The 25,772-nt window shown below is 43.3% G+C and overlaps 1 protein-coding gene across 2 annotated transcripts in view; it reads right to left on the reverse strand.

Annotated features, from left to right (window-relative positions):
- Positions 1-25,772, reverse strand: part of pacs1 (phosphofurin acidic cluster sorting protein 1) — a 106,599-nt gene that overhangs the window by 42,185 nt on the left and 38,642 nt on the right. The window contains exons 2-7 of one of the 2 annotated variants that reach the window (XM_080792654.1): positions 25,105-25,192; positions 20,132-20,221; positions 18,314-18,439; positions 14,611-14,755; positions 10,670-10,761; positions 10,189-10,266 (exon numbers count right to left, since the gene is read on the reverse strand). In XM_080792654.1, coding sequence (XP_080648780.1) covers positions 10,189-10,266; positions 10,670-10,761; positions 14,611-14,755; positions 18,314-18,439; positions 20,132-20,221; positions 25,105-25,192 — 619 coding nt within the window. Of the gene's footprint in view, positions 1-10,188; positions 10,267-10,669; positions 10,762-14,610; positions 14,756-17,911; positions 17,929-18,313; positions 18,440-20,131; positions 20,222-25,104; positions 25,193-25,772 lie in introns of those variants that run through there. The other variant, XM_080792655.1, reaches the window with a different exon arrangement.

Raw genomic sequence — 25,772 nt, forward strand, 5'->3', positions numbered from 1 at the left:
GACAGACTCCTCTAGCAACAAAGAGGAATCATTGTCACCAATCAAAAAAAAGAAAATTGTGAAGAGCTACAGCAGATGTCGAATTGCTTCAGAAGAAAAGAGCGATTCTATGACTGTCAGTGAGGTCGTCAAAGTACATGGGGAAAAAAAATACCACCAAAAGAAAAATTATTGCCTTTACTGCAGCGAACCACAAGCAAAAATTGCAAGACATCTTGAACGACGGCATAAAGAAGAAGTGGAAGTTGCAAGTGCAATAATGTTTCCAAAGAAGTCGAAGGAAAGAAGGGTTCAACTGGATCTGCTTAGAAGAAAAGGAAATCAGGCAAACAACATTGCAACTCTCAAAGAAGGCAAGGGGACACTGGTTCCTTGCAAACAACAGAGCGATGCGAAGAGTAATTTTCATGACTATACACATTGTTTTGCGTGCGGTGGTTATTTAAAACGCAAGTTCATGTGGAAGCATGCACAACGCTGCACACTTGCCAATAAGGTTCGCAATACAATGTCTGTAAAGACAAGAATCCAGGTTCTCTGCGCTGGTGCTCAACCAGTTACTAAAGATGTGAGCAGGAAGCTATGGACGCTTGTTAATAAAATGAAGCAGGATGACATTTCCCGTGCTGTCAAAGAAGACGCATATATTCTGAAGGTTGGTGAAAAAATGTTTAACAAGCAGCGTGAGACTGCCTCACAACCTGATAATGTTAGGGGGATTATGCGAGCACTGGGGAATCTGCTGATCAACGGGAGGAAGGTGACCCCGGTAAAAGAGATTAAGGATTATATCTGTCCACAAAATTTTCGTCACTTCATCCTTGCTGTCAAAGAAACAGCTTTGTATGTAGAAGAGACAAACCGGTTTGGGAAACCCACACTAGCCCCAAAGCTAGGAATATACATCCAGAGAGTAGCTGATGTCTTAGAGGCTGAAGCCCTTTCGTCACAGAATGATAATTTGAAGAAGTGTGTCCAAGGATTCAGAAGCCTGTACAGTCTTAAGTGGAATGAGCTCATCTCTGCTGCGGCATACCGCAGCAGAGAAGAGAATACATGGAACAAACCCAAGATCCTTCCATTAGCAGAAGATGTAAAGAAAATTCACATGCACATGAGTGACAAGCAGAAAATGTACTATGATGAGTTGGCTGTGGAAAACAAAACCAAGAGTGAAAGAAAAGGAATTTGGAGCAATCTTGCTAAAGTGACTCTGGCACAGATTATCACCTTCAATAGAAGAAGAGAAGGCGAGGTCTCTAACATGCTATTGCAAACATATGTTTCCAGGGACATGTCCAAAATTAATGAAGATATTGAGCTAGCACTGTCAGAGGTGGAAAAAAAGCTCTGCCATCATTTTGAACGTGTGGAAATTCGAGGGAAGCGTGGAAGGAAAGTGCCTGTCATCCTTACTCCAGCAATGGTGAAATCTCTGGATCTGCTAGTGAAGGAGAGGAGTTCATGTGGAGTGGTGGATGGAAATCGCTTCTTATTTGCCAGACCAGAGTATGACACAAGATTCAGGGGGTCTGACTGCATTCGTGAGTTAGCTAAAGAGTGTGGGGCCGAAAAACAGAAAGCTCTGACCTCCACAAGCATGAGAAAACAAGTGGCTACTCTGTCTAGAGTCCTGAATCTACATGACACCGAACAAGATCTTTTGGCAGACTTCTTGGGACACGACATCAGGGTACACAGGAAGTTTTACCGCCTTTCTGAAGGGACTTTACAGTTGGCAAAAATAAGCAAGTTACTGATGGCATGTGAACAAGGCAGACTGGCAGAGTTCAAGGGGAAAAGTCTGGACCAGATCAATATCTCCCCTGATGGTAATAAATTATGAGTTGTAAGGGAAAAGTTGTGTGTTGCCTGTATAATTTAAACTTGCACTTATTAAATTGGATGCCAACTTAATTTTCTTTGCTGTCCTGCAGATCCTGCAATTACAGAGTCGGACTCTGATGAGGATCCACCCGGAAATGGTTAGTTTATATTAGAAAGATATGGTACAGTGTGTTTGATCACAGTAACTCTTCCTTTAATTCTTTGTTACTTATAGGCTATATAATTGTGTTTTCTGTTTTTCCAGAAGGACAGTCAATGAAGAGACAGAGGGTGCAAGCTGTGAATCCAGTCCAGGGGAGCGGACCAAGGTTAGAACCGTTACATCAGCGGCCTCCACGCGCCAAGAGTTCAAAAGGTGAGCTTGCGGGAACTCCATATGAGTCAGAGTGATGTCTGAGGCTACACAACACTGTCTGAGGTTAGGCAACATAAAACTCCATATCAGTGACGCCAACTTTATTTTCTTTGCCGTCTTGCAGGTTCATCTAAAGTCATGGAAGATTCCAACTCCAGCCAGTCTGAGTGTGAGGACCCACCCGGAAATGGTTAGTGTATATTAGAAAGATTGGTACAGTGTGTTTGATCACAGTAACTCTTCCTTTAATTCTTTGTTACTTATAGGCTATATAATTGTGTTTTCTGTTTTTCCAGGAGGACAGTCAATGAAGAGACAGAGGGTGCAAGCTGTGAATCCAGTCCAGGGGAGCGGACCAAGGTTAGAACCGTTACATCAGCGGCCTCCACGCGCCAAGAGTTCAAAAGGTGAGCTTGCGGGAACTCCATATGAGTCAGAGTGATGTCTGAGGCTACACAACACTGTCTGAGGTTAGGCAACATAAAACTCCATATCAGTGACGCCAACTTTATTTTCTTTGCCGTCTTGCAGGTTCATCTAAAGTCATGGAAGATTCCAACTCCAGCCAGTCTGAGTGTGAGGACCCACCCGGAAATGGTTAGTGTATATTAGAAAGATTGGTACAGTGTGTTTGATCACACTAACTCTTCCTTTAATTCTTTGTTACTTGTAGGCTATATAATTGTGTTTTCTGTTTTTCCAGGAGGACAGTCAATGAAGAGACAGAGGGTGCAAGCTGTGAATCCAGTCCAGGGGAGCGGACCAAGGTTAGAACCGTTACATCAGCGGCCTCCACGCGCCAAGAGTTCAAAAGGTGAGCTTGCGGGAACTCCATATGAGTCAGAGTGATGTCTGAGGCTAGACAACACTGTCTGAGGTTAGGCAACATAAAACTCCATATCAGTGACGCCAACTTTATTTTCTTTGCCGTCTTGCAGGTTCATCTAAAGTCATGGAAGATTCCAACTCCAGCCAGTCTGAGTGTGAGGATCCACCCGGAAATGGTTAGTGTATAATTAGAAAGATTGGTACAGTGTGTTTGATCACAGTAACTCTTCCTTTAATTCTTTGTTACTTATAGGCTATATAATTGTGTTTTCTGTTTTTCCAGGAGGACAGTCAATGAAGAGACAGAGGGTGCAAGCTGTGAATCCAGTCCAGGGGAGCGGACCGAGGTTACAACCGTTACCTCTTCGGCCTCCACGCGCCAAGAGTTCAAAAGGTGAGATATGTGGGCACAAAGATTTTGTTAGTCTGATTCCATTCAGGGTCAGAAGTTGGCGGTAATGCACCAAAATATGATTGCCAACCGCCGTAAAACCACAAGTAGATTTAAGCTGAGGCTGTGACAGGGAGATAGACTGACCAGAGCTATGCCCACCGGCTTAATGTCAGTTAAGATGTACTACATATTGCACCCACACCGGCTGTCTCAGCTCAAACCCAAGCTATTTTCTGTGGTCAACATATCCCTAATGGTGGGAAGGCAGGAAATTCAGACAGATCACATCAGAAGCAGAAATACTTTATTGATACAACAGTGTAAATAATAAGGCTAAAATGTGCAGTATTAATGTCAGAGTATACTAGAATATCATGCATTGAATTATTGTACAACACTTGGTAAGTCAGTAGTGCACAGATGTAAATGATGGGGTTATAGCCCATATAAATTAAGAAGTAAATTATGGGGTTTTAGCTGCGGATAAGTCCAATTGTTTGATAACCAGGCAGACATAACTTACCGTGGGGCATCTTGTTGGAAAGAGTCTTGCAATGAATGTACTGTATACTTTAATGTTTAACAATTTTCGACATATATTTTCTTGCATATTAAATATTGCAATCCCATTGTTAAGGTACCAAACAGCCTAAAAGAAAGTGGTCAACGGAGGAGGTGAAAGCAGTTGAAAGCTCTTTGATGGAGTTCATCCGAATGGGGAGGACACCTGGAAAGCAGGATTGTGAGAAGTGCATCGCTGCGTCGCCTAAATCACTATCTGAAAGGGACTGGAAAGCAGTGAAATTCTTTGTTTACAACAGAATCGCTTCAGAGCAGAGGATGTAGACTTTTCTCTTTGTGTCTCTGTCTTTTTTCTCTTTCTCTGTGCCTCTCTCTCTGTCGCTCTCTCCGTCTCACAGCTAGCTCTTCTAGCTGTCGCCTCACAGCTAGAAGGTCCTGGGTTCAATTCCTGGTGAAAGGGCCTTTCTGTTTGGAGTTGTTCTCAGAGTCGTTGTTCTCAGAGTCGTTGTTCTCAGAGTCGATTCAATAAAGTAATTCTTTACCAAAAGAATGGTGTGCGGGCCCTACCTCCTTCCATGTTCTCAGAGTGAAGCACATATTCCGCAAAAACATTTTACTTATAAGCAAGTATTGATTTGCAGCTGCATGCTCCGTTAAATCAGTGCAGCTTACGGCAACTAAGGTTATTGGAAATATAATTGAGAATGAATGCTCTATGGATGACACAGCCCCACAATTAATTTCCATGCAGATACTGTAGCTCAGTTTCAATCATTGTAATTCAGTTGAAAGTTATGTCATCAAATACCCTGACACAAATGGACCAAATGGGGATTAGACCATTCGGACCAGAGTATATATTGCACTGACCTACATATCTGCGACTGCCATTATTTGACAACCTTGCATCCCTCTTTTTGGTATATCAATGACGTTATAGTTGACATGCCTTGTAGATCAGCTGTTTACATTCAGAGTGCAACACCCAGGGGGCCGTGTTGTACAATCCCAGCTTGCTACTGCCAGAGTCCCCTGAGGGCCACTCGTTGTGCAGCCCAGCTTACTGCTGCCAGGGGCCATGTTGTACAATAGCCTACTGCTGGCCATTTCAGATGATTGAAAAAGAAAAGAGCATCCATTGTTATTAGAGCTACACTGTTTGGATACGTTTTTAGCTTTCGTTCTTTTGTTTGGAGACGGTCCTAACAAGTAGGGTAAAAATTTGGTAATTTATAGTTTGCCTTTCTTTAAATCTGAGGTGATTGTATTAAAATAGATTTTTTTCCACATTCAGGAGTGTAGTTTATATGTTTCTACTATGTCTAGAAAGTGTGGTCCTAACGAGGTAAGCAATAATACTAAAATAATGCTTGGTCCTAAGGAGGTAAGTTATACGAGTATGTGTGTGTGTGTGTGTGTGTGTCGCGTCGCCCTCCAGCTGCAATTGCGAGTGTGCACTGTGTGCAGGGCACACTACTGAGTTTAAAAACACAGCTGAAACATGAAGTGGAATCTTTTGTTTGTGTAAAAAAAAAAAGGGAATATCAACAAAACATATCTGTTTATTGTACACAATGCAATATTGAATGCAATGATATGGTGTGTCCTGTAAGCCCATGTGGGCTGGGCGCCTTTGGTGCATGACACAAAAATAAAGAAATCTATCTATCTATCTATTCAGGCCCATTCAATTAATCTATCACTACATTAGTTGCCTGTTCAAACTAAACTACACTTTATGAAATCATTGTTGCAGCCTACACACATATATTCAGGCCCATTCAGAACACATTTCCCAAATCTCAGTGATTTATCCACACATCGCTCTGTGTGTGTGTGTGTTGGCGTGTGTGTGTCGCGTCGCCCTCCAGCTGCAATTGCGAGTGTGCGCTGTGTGCAGGGCACACTACTGAGTTTAAAAACACTGCTGAAACATGAAGTGGAGTCTGTCAACTCCGGCAATTTCTTTCTTCCCATATTGCGCTGCAACGACACTGGGATGAGGCCCCCGAAGGGGGCCGAAATTCTAGTTACTCTAATAGACCCCCAGGTGTGGTTATAATAATCAAATATGTCTGTGTATTTTTGGATTCTTCCTGAAAGATTAAAGCCTTTGAGTCAAAAGGCCCAATCGAAATAACACCATTTTAGTGACATCATAACCCTACCCCTCCCACATTATCATACAACAGCTGTGGCGAGGCTTAAGTTCAGGTGGGTGGTGCTAGTCAAAGTCAAAGTCATACGATTTGTCACACACGTTACCGCAGTGAAAATCTCTGCATTTGACCCATCTCTTGGAGCAGTGAGCCGCAGCCAAGGAGCGGTGAGCTGCAGCCGTGCCACGCTCGGGAATCATTTGATTAGTAGATTTGACCCCCCCAATCCAACCCTTTGATGCTGAGTGCCAAGCAGGGAGGCATTGGGTCCCATTTTTACAGTCTTTGGTATGACCCGGCCGGGGATCGAACCCCAACCTCCCAGTTTCAGGGCGGACACTCTAACCACAAGGCCACTGTCTGCTAATGTGAAAACCAGGTATACTTAATTAACTGGTGGTTGTGGCCACATAAAACATATTTTTAACACTTTCTGTACACTTTTGTCCTCCAAATCTTCCTCCTAGTATAATCATAGTAGCTGATGATCGTGTCTTTTTTCTTTGGGGGTCACGCCACCCAATCTTTAAAGCAGGGGTTCTCAACGTTTTCGGAAATGCTTGGACCATGTATCGCGAAAAATAGCTCATAGCGCGGCACCAAGTGCCGCTAACTTGTAGATCTGCTATTTTCCAATAGCTAAAGTACCGGTATAACATAATTCATGCACCAAAAGGGGTAAATATACAGCGGCTAAACGTGGCGCTGAAGGAGATTACATATGAATTACATACGAATGCAACGTAAATATACACCGGATTTAGTTTACATCTGCAGTCCGCACACTAAACATAGAAAACAAATACAGGAAGACAGTGAAGCACATTACACTAGGAAACAAAAAAACTAAATAAATAAAATAAAAACAAAAACGTGTGTGTGTGTGTGTGTGTGTGTGTGTGTGTGTGTGTGTGTGTGTGTGTGTGAGTGAGTGAGTGAGTGAGTGAGTGAGTGAGTGTGTTTGTGTGTGTGTGTGTGTGTGTGTGTGTGTGTGAGTGTGTGAGTGTGTGTGTGTGTGTGAGTGAGTGAGTGAGTGAGTGTGTTTGTGTGTGCGTGTGTGTGAGAGAGAGGTAAAAAGATTGAGACAGAGCGAGAGAAGAACGCAGTGCAGATACAGAAAGGAGAGGCAGAGAGACTTGAACAAAGACATGGGAGACACAGCCAGGACGTTATTAACTGTCACGCTGGCCACACATCAGCGAGCCGAGAGAGAGGAGGTAGTTATTAGGTACAACGTCAGGAAGCCACGCTTCCCGTATTGACCCGTCAATGTGATGGACTTCATCTGCTGGTACCATTATCTATACAAGATCCACCGATTACCTTGCCTTGTGCAAGATGGAGTGTGCGTGTGCGACTGTGCCTGCGTGCGTGCGCCGATAAAGATTAAGAAATCAAGGCCGGCGAGACTTTATATTAGAACTATGCACAAAAACAAGTTCACCCACCTTTTCACTTGTAAAACCGTGATGTAAAAATGGTAAATGGTGCATTTATGTACATGGATTTACATGGATTGCGCATTACATTCACCCCATTCACGCACACATTCATACATACACCGATGATGGCCGGAGGCAACCATGCAAGGCACCAACCTGCACATCGGGAGCAATTAGGGGTTCAGACGAGTCTTGCTCAAGGACACTTGGACACTAACTCTGGGGGAGTCCACAGGGATCGGGTGGGTGGGTGGGGTGAGATTACATCAATAGGATCTATGACAGATGTTCCGTAGATGTGGTGTGCTATTTCTGGACGCCTCCTTGGCCCACCTCAATCACGACACACAGCCAGAAGAGAATGGCACAAACTTCTGGGTATTCAAACCACTGAATTAATGTGGCTGACTAACTGTGAGTGGGGCTGCGCCCACATAGAGAAGCCAGGCTTGTTTTTCTTGTTAGTTTTAGAGGAAATGCAGTGCAGGGGGTGGGTTGGGGGGGGGGGGGCAATCTGATTAGCAGTGGTGTAAAAGTAACTTTTACATTTACTTAAGTACTGCACTTGAGTAACATGTTGGGGTATTTGTATACTTGACTTGAGTATTTCCAATTTCCTACTACTTTTACTTGTACTCCACTATACATCTCAGATCAAAATATTATACTTTTACTCCAAGGAAAGAGGAATAAAGAAATAAAACTATATACAGTATATTAAAAATAATTTATTGTTTCGTGAGAACACAACATGAGGATCTTCTCATCCAAGATGTTTTATTCTGAAATGTTGTGTTTGCGGACAATGCACATGTAAAAATAGCTCAGCTTGTACATCTGCTATTCGTTTGCATTTGCGTTTGAAAAATGTATTTTTCTTTCGAATAATTGTCCTTTTTGTGGAGTGAATGTGGTGTTCATCATGTGACATTCTACAGGAGCAGGTACAGTAGAGTATGTCCTCATTTGACAGCTGGAAATTAGGCGAGTCTGAGTTCATGGCCTACTCTTCAGACTCAAGAGTGTGCGTGTGTGTGCGCGCGTGTGTGTGTGTGTGTGTGTGTGTGTGTGTGTGTGTGTGTGTGTGTGTGTGCGCGCGCACACACGTGTATGAGGCTACATCTGCTGCCTTATTAGACATGAATTGCGTCGCTTCGCACGTGTGAGCGTGAACTTTTGAAACACACATACGTACTGTATGTGCGTGCGTGTGTGCACAACGACTTTAAAAATATGTACTATCACAGTCCTGTGATTTGTGAGCCCACGGTGATGGTCTGCAAGATGTTCCTCTTTGAACAAGCATTTAATGCTTGTTCAAAGACAAACATTTTAAGGCAGTTCTTAAAAATGTCCACAGAGGGTGCAATAAATCTCAGAGCTAAAGTGGAAGAGCAATCCAGAGTTTGGCTGCTACAGCCTGAAGTGATTTATCACCTTTGGGTTTTAGTTTGGAGGAGGGTGCGGTCTAACAGACCCTGTTCTGCAGACCCATGGGCATTTCTAGGCACATATAACGTGGCACCAGGTCAATCAGGTAACCTGGGGCCCAATCTGGGAACCCATCGGCAAAAAAAAGAAAAAACAGCTCTCTCTCCTGTTTGTTTCATTTGAATTTGCCTCTGGGGGCAGGCCTCACTAGAATGTGTATAACAGGATGTTGGCCTGTTTGGCCCGCCCTCAGCCCTCCACTTCCTGTGGTGTGCCTGTGTTTTCATTCCCACTATCAAGTCAACAGTATATACACATTCTGAACGGCCTTGCTGACAGAATGTGATCTTGAGAGATGACCTGGGGCCCGACCATGCATAGCTCTAAAGACCAGGACTGGACTAGTATACAGTATGTGCGTGTGACAGAGACGTCATTACACCTGCAGTGGCAGAGATGACATTTTGAACCGTCGGTGCATCTGTACTACTGTATGCCTGGAGCGTATACGTGTGCGTGCGTGCGTGCGTGCGTATGTGCGTGTGTGAGTTGTTGAAGAGCAGTGACAACCCCACTAGGACCTCCACAGGGGAACACCATTAATAACTGACTCCTGCGCGTGCACGCACACACACACACACACACACACACACACACACACACACACACACACACACACACACGCACACACACATCTGAGAGGGTGGTTTGAGGATAAATTGTCACCATGGTTTTTTTTGTGGAAAATTACACAACAAGAAAACACTTTTACTGCTAAATGAACAACTCTGGAGGGAGAGAGGGATGGAGAGAGAGAAGGATGGAGAGAGGGAGTGGGGGGGAGGGAGAGATGGAGAGAGAGGGATGGAGACAGGGAGGGATAGGGAGAGAGGGATGGAGAGATAGAAGGATGGAGACAGGGAGAGAGAGGGAGGGATAGGGAGAGAGAGGGAGGGATAGAGAGAGAGAGAGAGAGAGGGATGGAGAGATGGAGAGAGAGGATGGAGACAGGGAGAGAGAGGGAGGGATAAAGAGAGATAGAGAGAGAGAGAGAGAGAGAGAGAGAGAGAGAGGGATGGATAGAGAGGGAGGGAGGTGTATACATTTTGGGACTAAAGTGGTGGATGGACAGAGCGACGTATTCCCATTGTCTGGTAATGTCACCATCTCAGAGAAGACATGAGAGAGAGAGAGAGAGAGGTTTTTTACCCTGGTAATGGCAGCGTTGGAGGTGAGCTTTCGTCTCGGCTTCTTTTTCCTCAACTCATCATCTTCATCAAACAAATACTGAGGGGTAAAGAGACACAGACAGACAGACAGACAAAGAAAGAGTCAAACATCATTCTGATATTTTTCTGAAGTGAACACACACCTGTTGTCCCCTTTTCTTTCACATTGCCGTGCCCCTCCCCTCCCTCATTTTAATCTATTCATCCGTCCATTGGAGCCTCATCGCTCGCTCCTTATCTCCCCCTCTCAGACTGTGTAGCCTCGCACACTGATAACCATAGTCTCTCTCTCTGATCACCATAGTCTGTCAGTCTCCCATCGTCAAATATTCGGGAAAACAGCGGCAACAGTCTGTCTTGAGAGACCACACACACCCACACACACACACACACACACACACACACACTCACACACACACACACACACACACACACACACACACACACACACACACACACACCTGTCCGTGGACGGGGTCGTCGCTGCCCTCCTGCTCCGACGAGTAACTCTCCTCTTCCTCCTCTGAGTAGTTGTCGATGTCTGGAGAACGGTCTGGGGGAGGGGGGAGATAGGAGGAAGATAGGAGAACAGATAGGATGAGGTTTGGATGAGGCATTGACACGGTTATGACATTTTAACTTGTCGATTAACTGTCGTTCAGATCATTGCGATTAAAGATGTATTGCGTTATCAAAATTCGAAAGCCACTTGTCATTATGGTTCAATGTCCTTGTCATGTCTTTGTATATTCAATCTATTTATAATAGTGTTGTGCCTGAGCTGTTTTTCTATTATTTTATTTTCTTTTGTTGTTTGTTATTATGTTCTTGTTGTGTAATGTCTGTTTGTCTTTAAAAAAAAAACAATATTTGACATGCCACATACTGTATGCTACTTAAAGCATGATGACATTTAGAATATTTTGCATTTTATATGTTGTCAATGGTAAGCTCACAAATTATGCCAATTATGAAAATTGCTCAACATATGCAAGTCAGCATCCGGCAGTTTCTATATGCTGGGTACAGGGGACCCATACTCAACATTTCTAACAACATTTTAGGGTACTCAAAATGCCAGGGTTCACATTTTGGCAAGTGGACTAGTACCTTGTCAATATTACATTATGCGAGTGGGAATGTTCTATATTCATGAGTTCCTCTTTGTGGAGTCTGGCACCCTTAAGCTCTCTGACGGCTCTCTACTACTGTAGGCAGTATATTTCACCTCGTGCAACCCGTGGAGCACTGCGGTATAGTTCCACTGAGGGCAGGCACGGACGGACGGACGGACGGACGGTCCCAGCAGTCCCACGCGCCATACAGGGACCCCCAGGGGTCCTTGAGGGAGTTCCAGAGGGTCCCCAGCTAAATTATAGTTTGTAACCAAATGGACCCTTATGGGTCTGTAACTCTGAGAGTGTACAAATGGAACAAATGGAACCAAATGTACCCTGATGGGTCAAATTTGGCTCCAATTGTACACTTTGATTTTACAATAAAAATCGGGGTCTCAGAGATTAGAAATGCCATTAAATGGGGGGTCCGTAGACCAGAGGCGTATCTACAATAAGGCGAGGGCAGGCGTCCGCCTGTTCAAATCCATTTTCAGCCTGGCCAAAATCCATACAATGAGAAAAAAAGAGAGGGCAAAAACAAGACCTGAGAACTATTAGTGGACAGCTGATTGGCCGTTGCGGTAGAGCGCGACCCTCAATCACCCATTGGAATGTAAATGCATGCCTTTCAGCCTTTGTATCCTACTGTCTGGCAGGTATATCTCTTTGAAAACCTTTAGTGCTACGATTGTGCGCGGGGGGACGACAATTAACACATCTCGCCTGCCCAAAATGTAATTCTTGCCTGCCCAAAATGTCATTCCTGGAAACGCCACTGCCGTAGACTAATGCATGTCAAACTGGGGGGTCCTTGAAATTAAACGGGTTGAGAATCACTGCTAGAGCCGTAAAAAATATTCTCTTTTGGGGGTCCTTGGCATATATTTTCTAATGGGGGTCCGCGGGCTAATGAGTGTCGATTTGGGGGTCCTTGACAGGAAAAAGTTTGGAAACCACTGCCATACACCATCTAATCACATGCAGCCATGCACCGTTTCTAATGGTTCCATTTACACAGACCGATATTCACTCTAACATGCTCAACATCACTCAGTGTGCTACCGCATAATGACAGCTTGTCAACAAACCCACCCCCCACCCCCACCCCCCTCTTGTAACAGCGTTTAGGTCAGGGCTACTCAATTTAAGATGGCTCAGGGGCCACTCGACAAAATTCCAAAAGTCCAAGGGCCGCAGGCTAAAAATGTCAGCATTATTTTTGAAATGTATGAATTTATTTTGTAACAGACTACACGACTAATGAAGGAAGCGCACAGTAAAAAAGCCAAATTTCCATCTACAAGGCCAAACCTCAATGAACAAAAACATTGTGATCAATGATGATGGAGTTACAAAGTGAGGCTTCATTAACAAAATGTGAAGAGAATGAACAGATCATCACAGGTGAATAAATAAATGGTTAATACTCAGCTGACATCATCAGGCCATATCACTTTCTCATGCCGCATGCAGCCCACAGGCCGCGGGATGAGTAGCACTGGTTTAAGATTTCACTATGTCAGCATGTCACTCAATGCAGGCTGTGGCGATGCCGATACTGAATGTATTGTATTGTGTTCTATTAAATGCACACATTGTCGTCATTTTAAATTATTATCCCACGATTTTGCAACCCATTTCTTCACCCAGTGTCAATTATCTAATGTTATCCGACTACCGGAGAACTCGCCGGTTTACCAACTAAAAGTGGAGAGAAACAAGTTTCAATGGCTTCATCGTTATGCTAACATGTTGTCTTAATTAGTGGAGTATGTAAAAAAAATAAATCAGGATTTAAATAAAAAAAATAGCAAAAATAGCCGATCTACAAGCTCAAAACGTGAGCTTGTAGATCGGCTATTTTTGCTACGACAGAAATATGCAACGTGGCCCTCTGGAGTGAGTGTGGAATTATAGTGGCCCTTTGCATCATCATCGTTGCCCAGCTCTGTTCTGGAGTGTCACAGGAGCAAAGCCACAGTCACACAACACCAAAATACAATGCTGGATTAGAACTGCCAATAAATGTTTTTTCATCTCGACTGAAATTGATCCAGGGTGAAGAACTCCCACAACCCTCCCCGGATCGATCGATCCCTTCACTGGTGACGTATGGATCATAGTATTGATCCCTGCTGCGACACACCACAGACCAATACTGTCGATCATCACATGCATCGTTCAAACATAATTATACCAACAATTTAGACCTCTTCAAAAGATTACAGCCGAAACATTCAACTGAATTCATTGGATATTTCTGAATCTTATGCTAGATCAATTCCTGGGTCGGTCGGAGGGTTCTTAACGGGTTAATCCCATATACAGTATGAAACCTCTACCATGTGCAAAACTATTATTTTTAAGGATATAAATATATATATATCAAAAGTACTTTTTTAATGTTTTTGCGTGACGATGTAGCATGATCAAGTAGGGCAGTGGTTTTCAACCAGAAACTATTAGGGCATTTGAACACTAATGTCTGACAGTCACAATGCATGCACCTCCTGGTACCACAGCACCTCAAAGGCCCTTAAAACAAGGCTCCAGAGCCAGACTTCCCAAAACAAACTGGTCAGGCTCCTACTTGGCCTCACCCCCCAAACCCACCTCACCCCTGCCCACTTTGACAGGATGGAATGGCTTAGGGTCGACGACAGAGTACAGCATCTTGCAATGGGTCTGGTCCACAAGATTCGCTACACCACCAAGATACCCATGTCTAGATATTTCCTTAATGTTAACGAAGTCCACACCCACAACACCAGAGGGAGTGCAACGAACCATGTACAACCCAGATTTGGCACAAACAAGGGACTAAATAATTTTCGCTCCTATGCCACCAAAATGTGGAACACCCTACCAACAGTCATTAAGACCTCCTTAATGATGAATTCCTGTTCTGTTTTTTTACTATATAGAAGTGTCTATTTGTACGTCTCTAAATGTTTTGATGAATTGAACAAGGTGGACCCTCTTGTAAATAAGTGTAATGCTTAATTGGGTCGTCCACACACAGTTAACAGTCTTTGTATTGAGTTTGTGCTTGAAATGTACTGTAATTTTTCAAACTGATAATAAATATTTCAATCAATCAATCAATGGGACAGGGTCTCAATTTGTAGGACGCCTGAAAAATCTTGGAAATGAGGGACTGTCCCACGCAAAGGGGGGGACATCTGGTCTGGGACAATGTTCCTCCTCATTATTGACCCGCTCCCATCTCGCCTCCCACACACACACACACACACACACACACACACACACACAGGCTCTCTCACCAGACATCTTGGCCTTGGGACCCTCGTGGTCGATGGGCTGGCTGGACAGCGAGTAGACGCGAACCTCGGCCACGGGGAGAGAGACATCCTTCAGCTGGCTGTGCAAGCCCAGGACCTGGGCTCCTTCGCTGGGGTGTTGCATTACCTGGACGGGGGGACAATATTAAAAAAACATTAAACATTTAATATTGACAGTTTCGTCAACAAAGGGTAGAAGGGTCGTTGCATGTTTGGTTGCATGCGGAAAATAGCAGATCGGCTATTTTCATTGATGTATTGATGTCAAATCAGTCATTACGACGGCATCAAGGCCCACCAAAATTAATTTCAGTCGGCTAAATAAACTGTAGATTTAGTTGACAAAAACCTTATGATATTTAGTCAACTAAAACAAAACTAACAGTAATACATTCGAGATGACTAAAACTAAATGAAAACTATTCAAAAGACTATGACACACACACACACACACACACACACACACACACACAACAGCAGGTCAAACAGTGTAAGGAGAGGATTATGGTTGTTTTGTGACTGTGCCGGTGAGTCACTGAGGGACCAGGGTGTATCATTTTAGACCCAGAACGCCACAGGTGTCTAAGTGAACAAAACCACTTCAAAATCCCATTTCAGAAAATGCCAAAAGCATAATATTGCGGCGGGAAACATCATTGGAAAACATAATTTGGTCTTTACGGCAGTCAGGTGAAAAACACTAGACTTATTATTAATATTTTGTTTAGAGAACGTAGTGTTCTCAAATTGCAGAGTTTTGAAGTCAAGTTAATGAGCTAAGAGGATTGGTTCATGATCAGAAAAGCAGAGGATAAGATTTAAAAAAGAAAAGACGAGAGAGAGCTACAGAAATGTATTAAACTTATGAATCATATTTTAAAACATCTGTAAAACATATTTAAAAAAACATGACTGCAGAAGGCGAAACGGAACTGCGGGCGCATCTGCTTAATTTCATAATCATTTCCAGAGCTTCCGATTAATACAGACGGTTTGCCAGAAGCGTTTGGACATTTTGTGAGCCAATTTGTGTGAGTCTTTGAGCACCAAGATGAGAATTGTGGAATTATGATACTTTCACACTGTGGAAGCTAACATGAATGAGCTTCTGGTTTGCAAATCAGAGTATGTAAATGACAAATCTCACCTGAACGTTTCTTTAAGAAAATGGAAAAATAGTGCAGACCCTGAATTCAGTGACGACCTTGAAGGTGTGAGGTTGTTCTCTTTGACAGACAACGAACCACACAGTTGAATTAACAATGTACACATGTCGGGGGTGGTGTAAAATAGGGAATGCGCGCACGCATGCACGCACGCACTCACGTGTGTGTGTGTGTGTGTGTGTGTAGACAGAGTGGGGTGATAAAGCAGGGATGCGACCGACAGAGAGAGAGAAAACGTGGTGTACTACGTGTGAAACAGCAGAACAATAAGTGTCCAGGATACAGTCATCTCGCAAATGACCAGGGGCAAGAGGAGGTTGTTGATGGTTTTTGAGTGGTGCAACCACTCCTATAGACAGCTTTGTGTGTCCCCATGGGTCCCTAGCTGGCTGGCTGGCTGTGTCCATCCATCCGCCCGTCCATCGGAGCACGAAATTAGCGTTTGGTTGGTTTTCACCACCAAGTGTCACTGTTGCGCACCAAGTGTCACACACACGCATATTAATTGTATGATTTCGGGTGTGACAGTGCAGTACAGTCACAGTACAGTAGAGGGACCCCCTGGGGACCCCTATACGGTATCTGCTCACCAGAACCCGGCCGCCCCCCTGGGTGCGTTCCTGGGGGTCTGAATGTTCCAGGGACCTCCCGGGGACCCCCATAATGAATTGCATTTTTATACATACTGTAGGTTTAGAAAAAGATTCAGGTTGGTGTACTGTTAGTGTTATAAGTTATATATAGGGAAGGGATTACAATTAGATAAGAGTCATGCCTGATTTATAATTAAGTCGCACGCTTGTGTGCCGATCTACACAACACGCCACGCCTATAGGCCTATGTTAATGGAAAACTAAACGCAATATGGTATTTGTGCGTGTCGGTGCGTCATCAGGTCTGCGTGTTGGTGGTGTCCGTCTGCGCGTATGTGTGTGTGTGTGTGTGTGTGTCTCTCTCTCTCTCTCTGTAGTCTGGTCACACCATCAGTAAGTTAACGAAGGCAGCGTGAGATCCAGCCTCGCTCCTCAGAGGAACATCCCGTTGGTTCTACACAAAGAAAACACCGCCAGGCTTCCCGTCTCTTCCCGAACCCAATACGACATGTTGTTAACATCTTTTGTGTTAAAGACGTGTCCACAGCACGTCCTCTCAATAAAAAACGCGGGATGCTAACGATGTGTATAGGCATCTTCAGCTCCGTTTTAATTATATACAATGGGATCGCTATAATCCATTTTTTGACAGCTCCCGTTGCTAGGCAACACCTTGGTCAGCGCTACTGGACATGTTTTGCGCATGCGCACATCATTCACTTCCTTGAATTCACTTGCTTGTTTACGGCCCGACAAAACTGTCTTATTATCTCTGAATCTACGTCGCTGTCCATGGTTTTGATCAGAACGGCGATGTTCTGTCCTCATTTCTGACTCAATCTCATCTCGCATCTCGTTTGGAATATTAACGCTTCTAAAAGAGAAATATCTGCCTCATCTGCTTGGCACTCTAGCACCTACGGTATATTTTGACAAACATCATAAGTGTTAACTCATCAGTGCATCCATGGCAACACGCCTCTCAAGGAATTATCCTCCCCACACCTCCTTCGGCTCACAACCTCCGCTCTTCAAAACACTATATCCTCATAAGACCAACCTACATACAGTATAGTACCATGGGCGACCAACCAGGCCTTCTTTTTTGGTGGGGGTGGGGGGGTTGCTTTGTGCACAATTAGCTAAAAATGTACTGAATGTTTTGATTTATGGTTGCTGTGAAGGGATAGAGTGGTAAAAGTCAAAACACAGTTGATTTAATGTGCTGTGGACGGACTTGAGCTTGAATGAAGGTCAAGTGAATACAGAACATAACATTTGCAGCGTGGCTCTATACGAGGCTTAATAGTAGCCATTTGTCTACGTCTTGGGCTAATGTTGCAAATTAGCAATTAAAGAACTGTAGTTACTAGAGTAACCTTCAGCGTACCTCGACCATGTTGATGAGGCCCAGAGCCATTAAAGAACTGTAGTTACTAGAGTAACCTTCAGCTTACCTCTGCCATGTTGATGAGGCCCAGAGCCATTAAAGAACTGTAGTTACTAGAGTAACCTTCAGCTTACCTCGGCCATGTTGATGAGGCCCAGAGCCATTACAGAACTGTAGTTACTAGAGTAACCTTCAGCGTACCTCGGCCATGTTGATGAGGCCCAGAGCCATTAAAGAACTGTAGTTACTAGAGTAACCTTCAGCTTACCTCGGCCATGTTGATGAGGCCCAGAGCCATTAAAGAACTGTAGTTACTAGAGTAACCTTCAGCTTACCTCGGCCATGTTGATGAGGCCCAGAGCCATTACAGAACTGTAGTTACTAGAGTAACCTTCAGCTTACCTCGGCCATGTTGATGAGGCCCAGAGCCATTACAGAACTGTAGTTACTAGAGTAACCTTCAGCTTACCTCGGCCATGTTGATGAGGCCCAGAGCCATTACAGAACTGTAGTTACTAGAGTAACCTTCAGCGTACCTCGGCCATGTTGATGAGGCCCAGAGCCAGTGTCTTGTAGCCCAGGATGGTGCGGTTCTTGTAGCGTTTCCGACGCTGCAGCATGATCTGGAGCTTGTTGGCGTCTCTCTTCAGGAAGTGTGGGTACTGTGAACACACGTACGTACATGTGAGTACAAATGGACAGACAAGACATGCACGCGCAATTATGCACGCTCATCATGCATTGACACGCCAGACAGACATACAGACAGACAGACAGACAGACAGACAGACAGACAGACAGACAGACAGACAGACAGACAGACGCACAAACGCGACTAGCTGACATTTGGGTATTCGACAGGCTTTAATGCACTGGCTCATATACACTGCCAGACAATGGCATTTATTTTCTGTGTCTGTGTTTAATTAGAGTGACCGGTTGCATAAGCCATTCATAAACGCCGACCCGTATGCGGCGTTTACGATGACGTGGTGACGAAGCACACGACGGACGACACCGTCATGGCCGCGCTGTGACATAAGCAGCCATGAATGAAGTCACCGGCTACACCGCTAATGGAACGGGGCCGTGACTCCTGTCAGGAAACTTTGAAGCCATATGAAAGCCAAATGAAACCTCTCTCTTAGCATGAGTTAAAGTCCGTTGCTCTCCCCAGGTTGACGGAGGGTGTGTAGAGCCCAGGATCACATCAGATAATTGACACAGGGGTGAAAAATGAGTTACAAAATCGTGGGATAAAAACTATATTTAAAAAAAAACGCTCTCTTAAATCTTAACACATTTAGGCCTGACGTCAAAATAAAAAAAAGCTCAAAAGATTTGAGGCACATTTTCACGATTTTAAAAAAATAGCAGACCTACAAGTTCATAATGCGGCACTCGGTGCCGCGCTATAAGCCATGGGTTATATGGGTTATAAGCCATGGGTTATAAGCCAATTAAACCAAAATGGGTTAATTGGGCAGCGGACTGACCTCATGCTCCCTTCTATGCATGAGGAGTCCAAGCTGCTTCTTTTCACCCAACAGGCGGGAGTTTCCCCGGCCGTACGTAGTGCGTGGAAGAACCATGTTATTCCGACCAGTTCCTTTCCCATCCATCAGGTGCCCCCAGCTGCCCACAGTGCCCAGGGGGAGGTAGTTTAAACCTCTCTCTAATGCCTTTAAGAAGGCAGGCTCATCTCTCGGGACAGCAACAGTATAATTGGTGTAAAACGTCAGTGGGATTCGTCCAGCGATGCACCATGACCCTTTAAGGACATTTTAGAAGCATTGGATTGAAAAAAAGAAAAAGAAAAAAGCGGGTGATATAGTCTAGAACATTTATAACCAAAATTGGTGTTGGGTGAAAATGGCTTCCCGGAGCTGTGGACATTAAGCTGTTGAACCCGTGACACCCACGCTCTCTCCCTCAACATTCTTTCCCCAAGTACATTAGAAGACTGAGAGCATTAGTGTGATTACTTTTTATTTCTTTGTATGAAGTTAAGAGGTTTCTGCCCGACAACAGTGATATTAAAAAACATATGTGCAGCGGTGTGTGTCTGTGTGCACTTGCCCTAGCCTCAGCGACCTTACAGGCGTATGCAAAAGCAAAGTACCTTAGATAGCATTTTATGTAGACATAGAACTCTATATTGGATACAGTACGTATATATACTGTATAGTTTCATTATATAGATATTCCACTGTTAGGTTCATAGCTTACTATGATTCCTGATTACTATTTCTATGCATTTGATGTATTTAATATCATGTGTTGTTCTTGCTTACTGTAAATCACTCTGGATTAAGAGCGTCTGCCGAAATTGTAAATTGTAAATGATGCGCTACCTGCAGAGAGAAGGTAAGCTGGATGTCTGTCTCGGTCAGGCCTGCTGAAGACAACAGGATTTCATTGGAGCGTAGAATCCTCTTGGAACCCTGTGTGTGGAGAGGAGAGAGAGGCAGAGAAAAAAAAGATTATAAGAGAGATAATAGAGACGAGGAGTTGGGGGTAGACTAGACAGACAGAAGCAAGCGAGCAAACAAACGAGGCTATTAAAATCAAATCAAATGTCATCACACATAAAAACTGTCTTGGCTGTCAGCTGCATCCAGAGCTGACTGTTATAGAAGACCGTAACACAAAACAACACCCCTGCAGTTATTATTTTATTACAGACTAGCGACTTCATATTACTAGTAGACGGACAGGTGCCCGTTGGATATCGGCCTATAGGGAGCGATGATGAAAATAGGGCAGTGGTATTCAACCCTTTTCATAACAAGGCCCATTATTTATTCGGCATTTGAGCCACCTTTGAGATTTAGTCTCTCAGACCAAAAACTTAAGGAATATTTTGTTACCGTTGGATAAGATTTTGCCCACAATTCCATACTGTATTGATGGGGTACCATAGGAGAGGTGAAAGTCAAATGCCAAATGTTGGTTAAGGTTTCATGTTACACTCTCAAGAGTTAAAGATCTATTAGGGTCCATTTGGTTATAAACTCTCCCTCATTTAGCCGGGGACCACCTGGAACCCCCTCAGGGACCACTGGTTGAGAACCACTGGTAGAAGTAATCAAAATGGAAGGTGTGGGGTTAGGCTGGGGTTTCCATGGCAATCAATTGGTTCATTTGGGCCACAGCCATGCAGAGCCTTCGATCCGAGCGACTCGACGCTGGATGGGCACTGAACTCCCTCGGGCGTGTGGCGAATTTGAAGTCGGCCAGTCAAACGGTCCCTGAATTAACGTGGATACACACGATGTGGCCACTCATTCAGGATGTATTTATACTTTGCGTCGCACACGGAATTCAGCCGATCTAGTTGTGATGCGTTGTGAGCTTGTAGATCTACCATTATCGGTGCACAACCAAGTATAAATCAAGCTAAAGACGATGAGTGCAAGAGACAGAGAGAGACAGAGAGGTCAGTGTGAGTGAGTGTCAGTGTGCATGAGGAGTCTAGTGCTGCATGATTCTCGCTCAAATGTGAATCTCAATTTTCCTACACAAGAATTGAGATCACGATTCTCGCACGATTCCATGAAAATATTTATTGTCTTTAGTCTGTATAGATGCTGAACATTATAACTACTTTCAAACTGTGGCACCTGGAAGCCAACTACCGTGGCTTTAAACCGACATCAAAACCTCTCTTGAAGCAAATATATACTGTTGGGAGTAATTGGACAGCAGACTAGTGCTGCACCATTCTTGATCAAACTTTGACGGTGGTCTGAATCTAGATCACAATCATTTTTATTTTTTCAGATTAATTGTGCAGCACTAATGAGGTGAATGAAGTGAAAAAGTGAAGAGAATGGAACAGGAATGTGTGTGTGTGTGTGTGTGTGTGTGTGTGTGTGCGCAAGAGAAGGAATTAAGTAGCCATGGTAGAGAGATTGTCACGATGAGGTATGTGACATTATTGAGCTCCAGGCAATGGGCTCTCATCAGCCACACGCTGCTGACACGAGAGAGAGAGAGAGAGACAAGGAATGGAGAAATGAGATGGAGAGAGAGAGAATTACACAATCATTGGGAGTGATCAGTGTGTGTGTGTGTGGGGGGGGGGGGTAGGTAACAGAAGTGACACGGAGCTGGAGAGGAGTTCTTGTATGAGAAGAAGATACTGTTACGTTAGTTACAAATCTGCATGGACCCTGCCTTAACCCATTCAGGAGGACGGGGAACACCCTTTTGGTGTTTTAAAGCATTATGTTATACTTTATTGTAGCAAGTGGCGCAATGGATGACAAATTAAAGGTTGGTATATCCATATGGTAAAGGGATTGACTGCGCATAAACCAGGTTCGGAAGGAGCTCAATGTGTGAAGTGAAAACCAAAGAAATAAGGGAGGCAGAAACTGGAGTTAAAGGGTAACTGAAATATTATTATTATTATTGACTCAAAAACAGAACTTAAACAACTTTGAACATTCATAGAAAATAATAAACACAAAATGGGGGCCCCTTTAAAGGTGGTGACTTTCTCAGTCCATGTTGAGTTCCTAATTTCTAGGGGAAAGTCAGTCTCTCTCCAGTGTGGAGAACAGGGTTACCACATTTGTGGAGGGAGGGGGCGTCGAGGTCCGGGTCGGCTCGCCAGGTCCAGGTACCAGCCGGTACCAGAACCATCCAAGGGTTTTCCTTTCAAGGACACAAAAACCTGACCTGCAAGGCCAGGTGTCTAAGTCAGTCTTTTGTTCCAAAATATCCTCGTTGTACAACTTTAAATCAAAACTATTAAATGAGTAAAGAGTTCGATGTGATCAGTATCGAATCTTTAATAATTTTTAATTTTTTAATCTTTACATGCATGCTTTTAGAAAATAAAATTCAAGGTATTTTATAATATATATATCATATATATATATATATATATAATACATCAATATTAATTATTAAACCAAAAGTTCAAACATAAATCATAAATCAAATACTTTCAATATAAACAAACAGTTAACCAGTTGATCCAAGTTAACATGACACCAAGCCTATATAACTCACCGAAGAGTAACCAAGGATTGTCACAGTGAACAGGAATGTCCTGCTGCTGCCATGCCAAACATTTCGGCCATCTTGCATAAGGTGGGAGTGGGGAGTGTAGGAACTGATGTCACCTTTATACTGCCTTGATTGACAGTTGACATGGGTTGCCATTTCCGGGTTGCCATGTTGGCTGGGTTACATTATCTTTATCTTGTAGATCTGCTATTTATTTATTTTTTATTGTGAAAATGTGTCGCAAATCTTTGAATATCTATTCTTTCGGAGTGAACATTTTTAACTCAAATCGTTCCTTCCGATGGGGTCCCTGGCACAACATATTTTCAGATGGGGGCCTGCGGCCAATTACATATATTATATACAAAATAATTACATGATATTTTATTCCTATGTCCAGCTTTGAGGGTTTGTTCACAAACAAACATTGTGTAAACACAAACGAAGGCGAGGACGCAAATTGTGATTGGCCGGAATGAGATGATGTACGATTGATAATAAGAGCGCCCCTCACATTTTATGTATTATATCACATCCTGTGCATGGGTAAAGTGTAAACTGGATTTACCATCCGCCTGCCAGTTAAGTACTTCTCGTTAAGACCGTCATGATGTTAGTAACAATATCAGCTTTTATTGATATATCAATCTCTCCTGTACACAGAACGACTAAATGACAGGCGTGAATAAGTGTGAAACTTTGAAATGTTGACAGACTATAAGATGGATAGGCTCTTAAGATGGACTGCTGAGTTAGTGTCTACTGTAAACATTACAGTGCACAGGATATTGACTTTTCTTTTTTCTTCAGTTTTCTTGTGAGAGGATCAAAATGGAAGGAATAGAATTTTAGCCTCAAAAATATTTTGGAACCAAAAATATCCAAAGATCTTTGACATAAGTCTTCTCTTCTGGGAGTCCCTGCATGGCATAAGACATTTTCAGACGAGGGACCGGTGGCCAAAAACATCAATTTGGGGTCGTTGACATTTTGTTTGAGAACCACCGCGTTAAGCCCAAACCACACCAAAGGGTTGAGGCGGGACGAGACGGTTTTAGCGTTCGTTCCAGCGGTGTAATATGTCCTGTTGCACGTTGATCCACGTTGATCCAAGTCGACCCAACTGGTTCAATTCAATGGCCCAAACCATACCAGTTGTTTTCGTCGACTAATACTATGACGAAAAATGTTACCTTTTTTCACTGACAAAAACTACATAAAAACTAAATAAAAACTACGCCATGATGACTAAAACTATGAATAAATATCGATTTTGTCAACAAATAAAAACTATACTAAAATGTTGGGAAGTCAAGTCATTTTACATTTGGTTGCATGCTGATCTACAAGCTCACAACGTGTCGCAGATATTTTCAGCAGTGTAAAATCAGCCATTACGACGTCATCAAGGCCCGTCAAAACACATTTTAGTCGACTAAATCACCTGTAGATTTAGTCGACAAAAATCTTATGATATTTAGTCAACTAAAACTAGACTAACGTTAAAACATTCTGGGTGACAAAAATGTGACTAAAACTAAATGTGACTAAAACTATTTAAGAGACTATGACTAAAACTAAAATATAAATTTGCTGCCAAAAACAACACAGAACCACACCAATGGGTCACCATGCAACTCCCCGCAATCGTTTGGTTGCGAGGAGTTGCATGGCGACCTTTTTGGTGTGGTTTGAGCTTTAGGCTGTGGTTATGCAGGCTTTTTGCATACACCGACCGGTCTAGCCACCAGGATGCCCCACTCTAAAAGCCAATAAACGTAACAGCATGCACGTCCAAGCCAAAAGCAGATACATGATGCAAAAACCCTGCCAAATGATGATGGACCCGTGTGATGATGAGATGGAATGATGAAACAGAAACGTGATATGCTGCTCGACACCGACGAATCCTTTACTCAGCAACGTTTTGACCTCAAGGTTGGTCAGCCACGCAGTCCATTTTAGTCCATACAGTGGTGGAAAAAGTATTCACATTGTATACTCAGGTAAAAGTATCAATACTGTAATGTATGTCTATGTAATGTAGAAAAGTAACAAGTAAAACTCTGGTTTTCAAAATGTACAAACGTATTGGCATCTCATGTGTTTTACTGCCAGAGCCGTAAACAATGCATTTTCTCTTATGGGGGTCCCCTCGCATACCTTTTCAAAAGGGGGTCCGCGGGCTAATAAGTGTCAATTTGGGGGTCCTTGATATGAAAAGATTTGAGAACCAATGTGTTGTGTAAGCCTTATAAAGATGACATGTTTTTGTCTACTCTGGAGACACAGCTGGAGTTATAGTTACCTGTAGTTTGACAGCGATGACCACAGATGTGAGGTCTTTGTCCAGTTCCTTTAACATGATCAGCTTCTTCAGAGTCAGGTTGAAGAGCCTGCAAAGAAAGCATGCGCACGTTACAATTTAGGCATTTAGCAGACACTCTTAATCCAGAGCAATTCACAGTAAGCAAGAACACCCGTCCACAAGGTAATAAATCAAGTGCATAGAAATAGTCATCTAGGATCATAAGTACACTAAGAACCTTACATCCGTCTGACAGTAGAATATCTGTACAATTAAATTATAAGTAGTGCTGCACGATTCTTGCTCAAATGTGAATCTCGATTTTCCTCCACGAGAATTGAAATCACGATTCACATTTTTTATTGAAAAATAGCAGATCTACAAGCTCATAGCGTGTGGCGCGCTACGAGCTTGTAGGTATGCTATTTTTGAAAAGATCGTAAAAATGCGGCACAAATCTTTGAATATATATTAAAAGATTTGTGCCGCATTTTTTTTGACGTCATGCCTGGCTAAATGGGTTAAACATAAGAGTAACTAAAATGAATTGGACAGCCAACTAGTGCTGCACGATTCTTCAAAATCACATTGCATAGGTGCCTGAATCGAGATCTGGATCTTTTTTTTGATTAATTGTGCAGCACTAACTACAAGTACACACTATAGAA

Source organism: Protomyctophum bolini, assembly GCF_963924005.1.
Source record: "Protomyctophum bolini genome assembly, chromosome: 20".
Taxonomy (NCBI): domain Eukaryota; kingdom Metazoa; phylum Chordata; class Actinopteri; order Myctophiformes; family Myctophidae; genus Protomyctophum; species Protomyctophum bolini.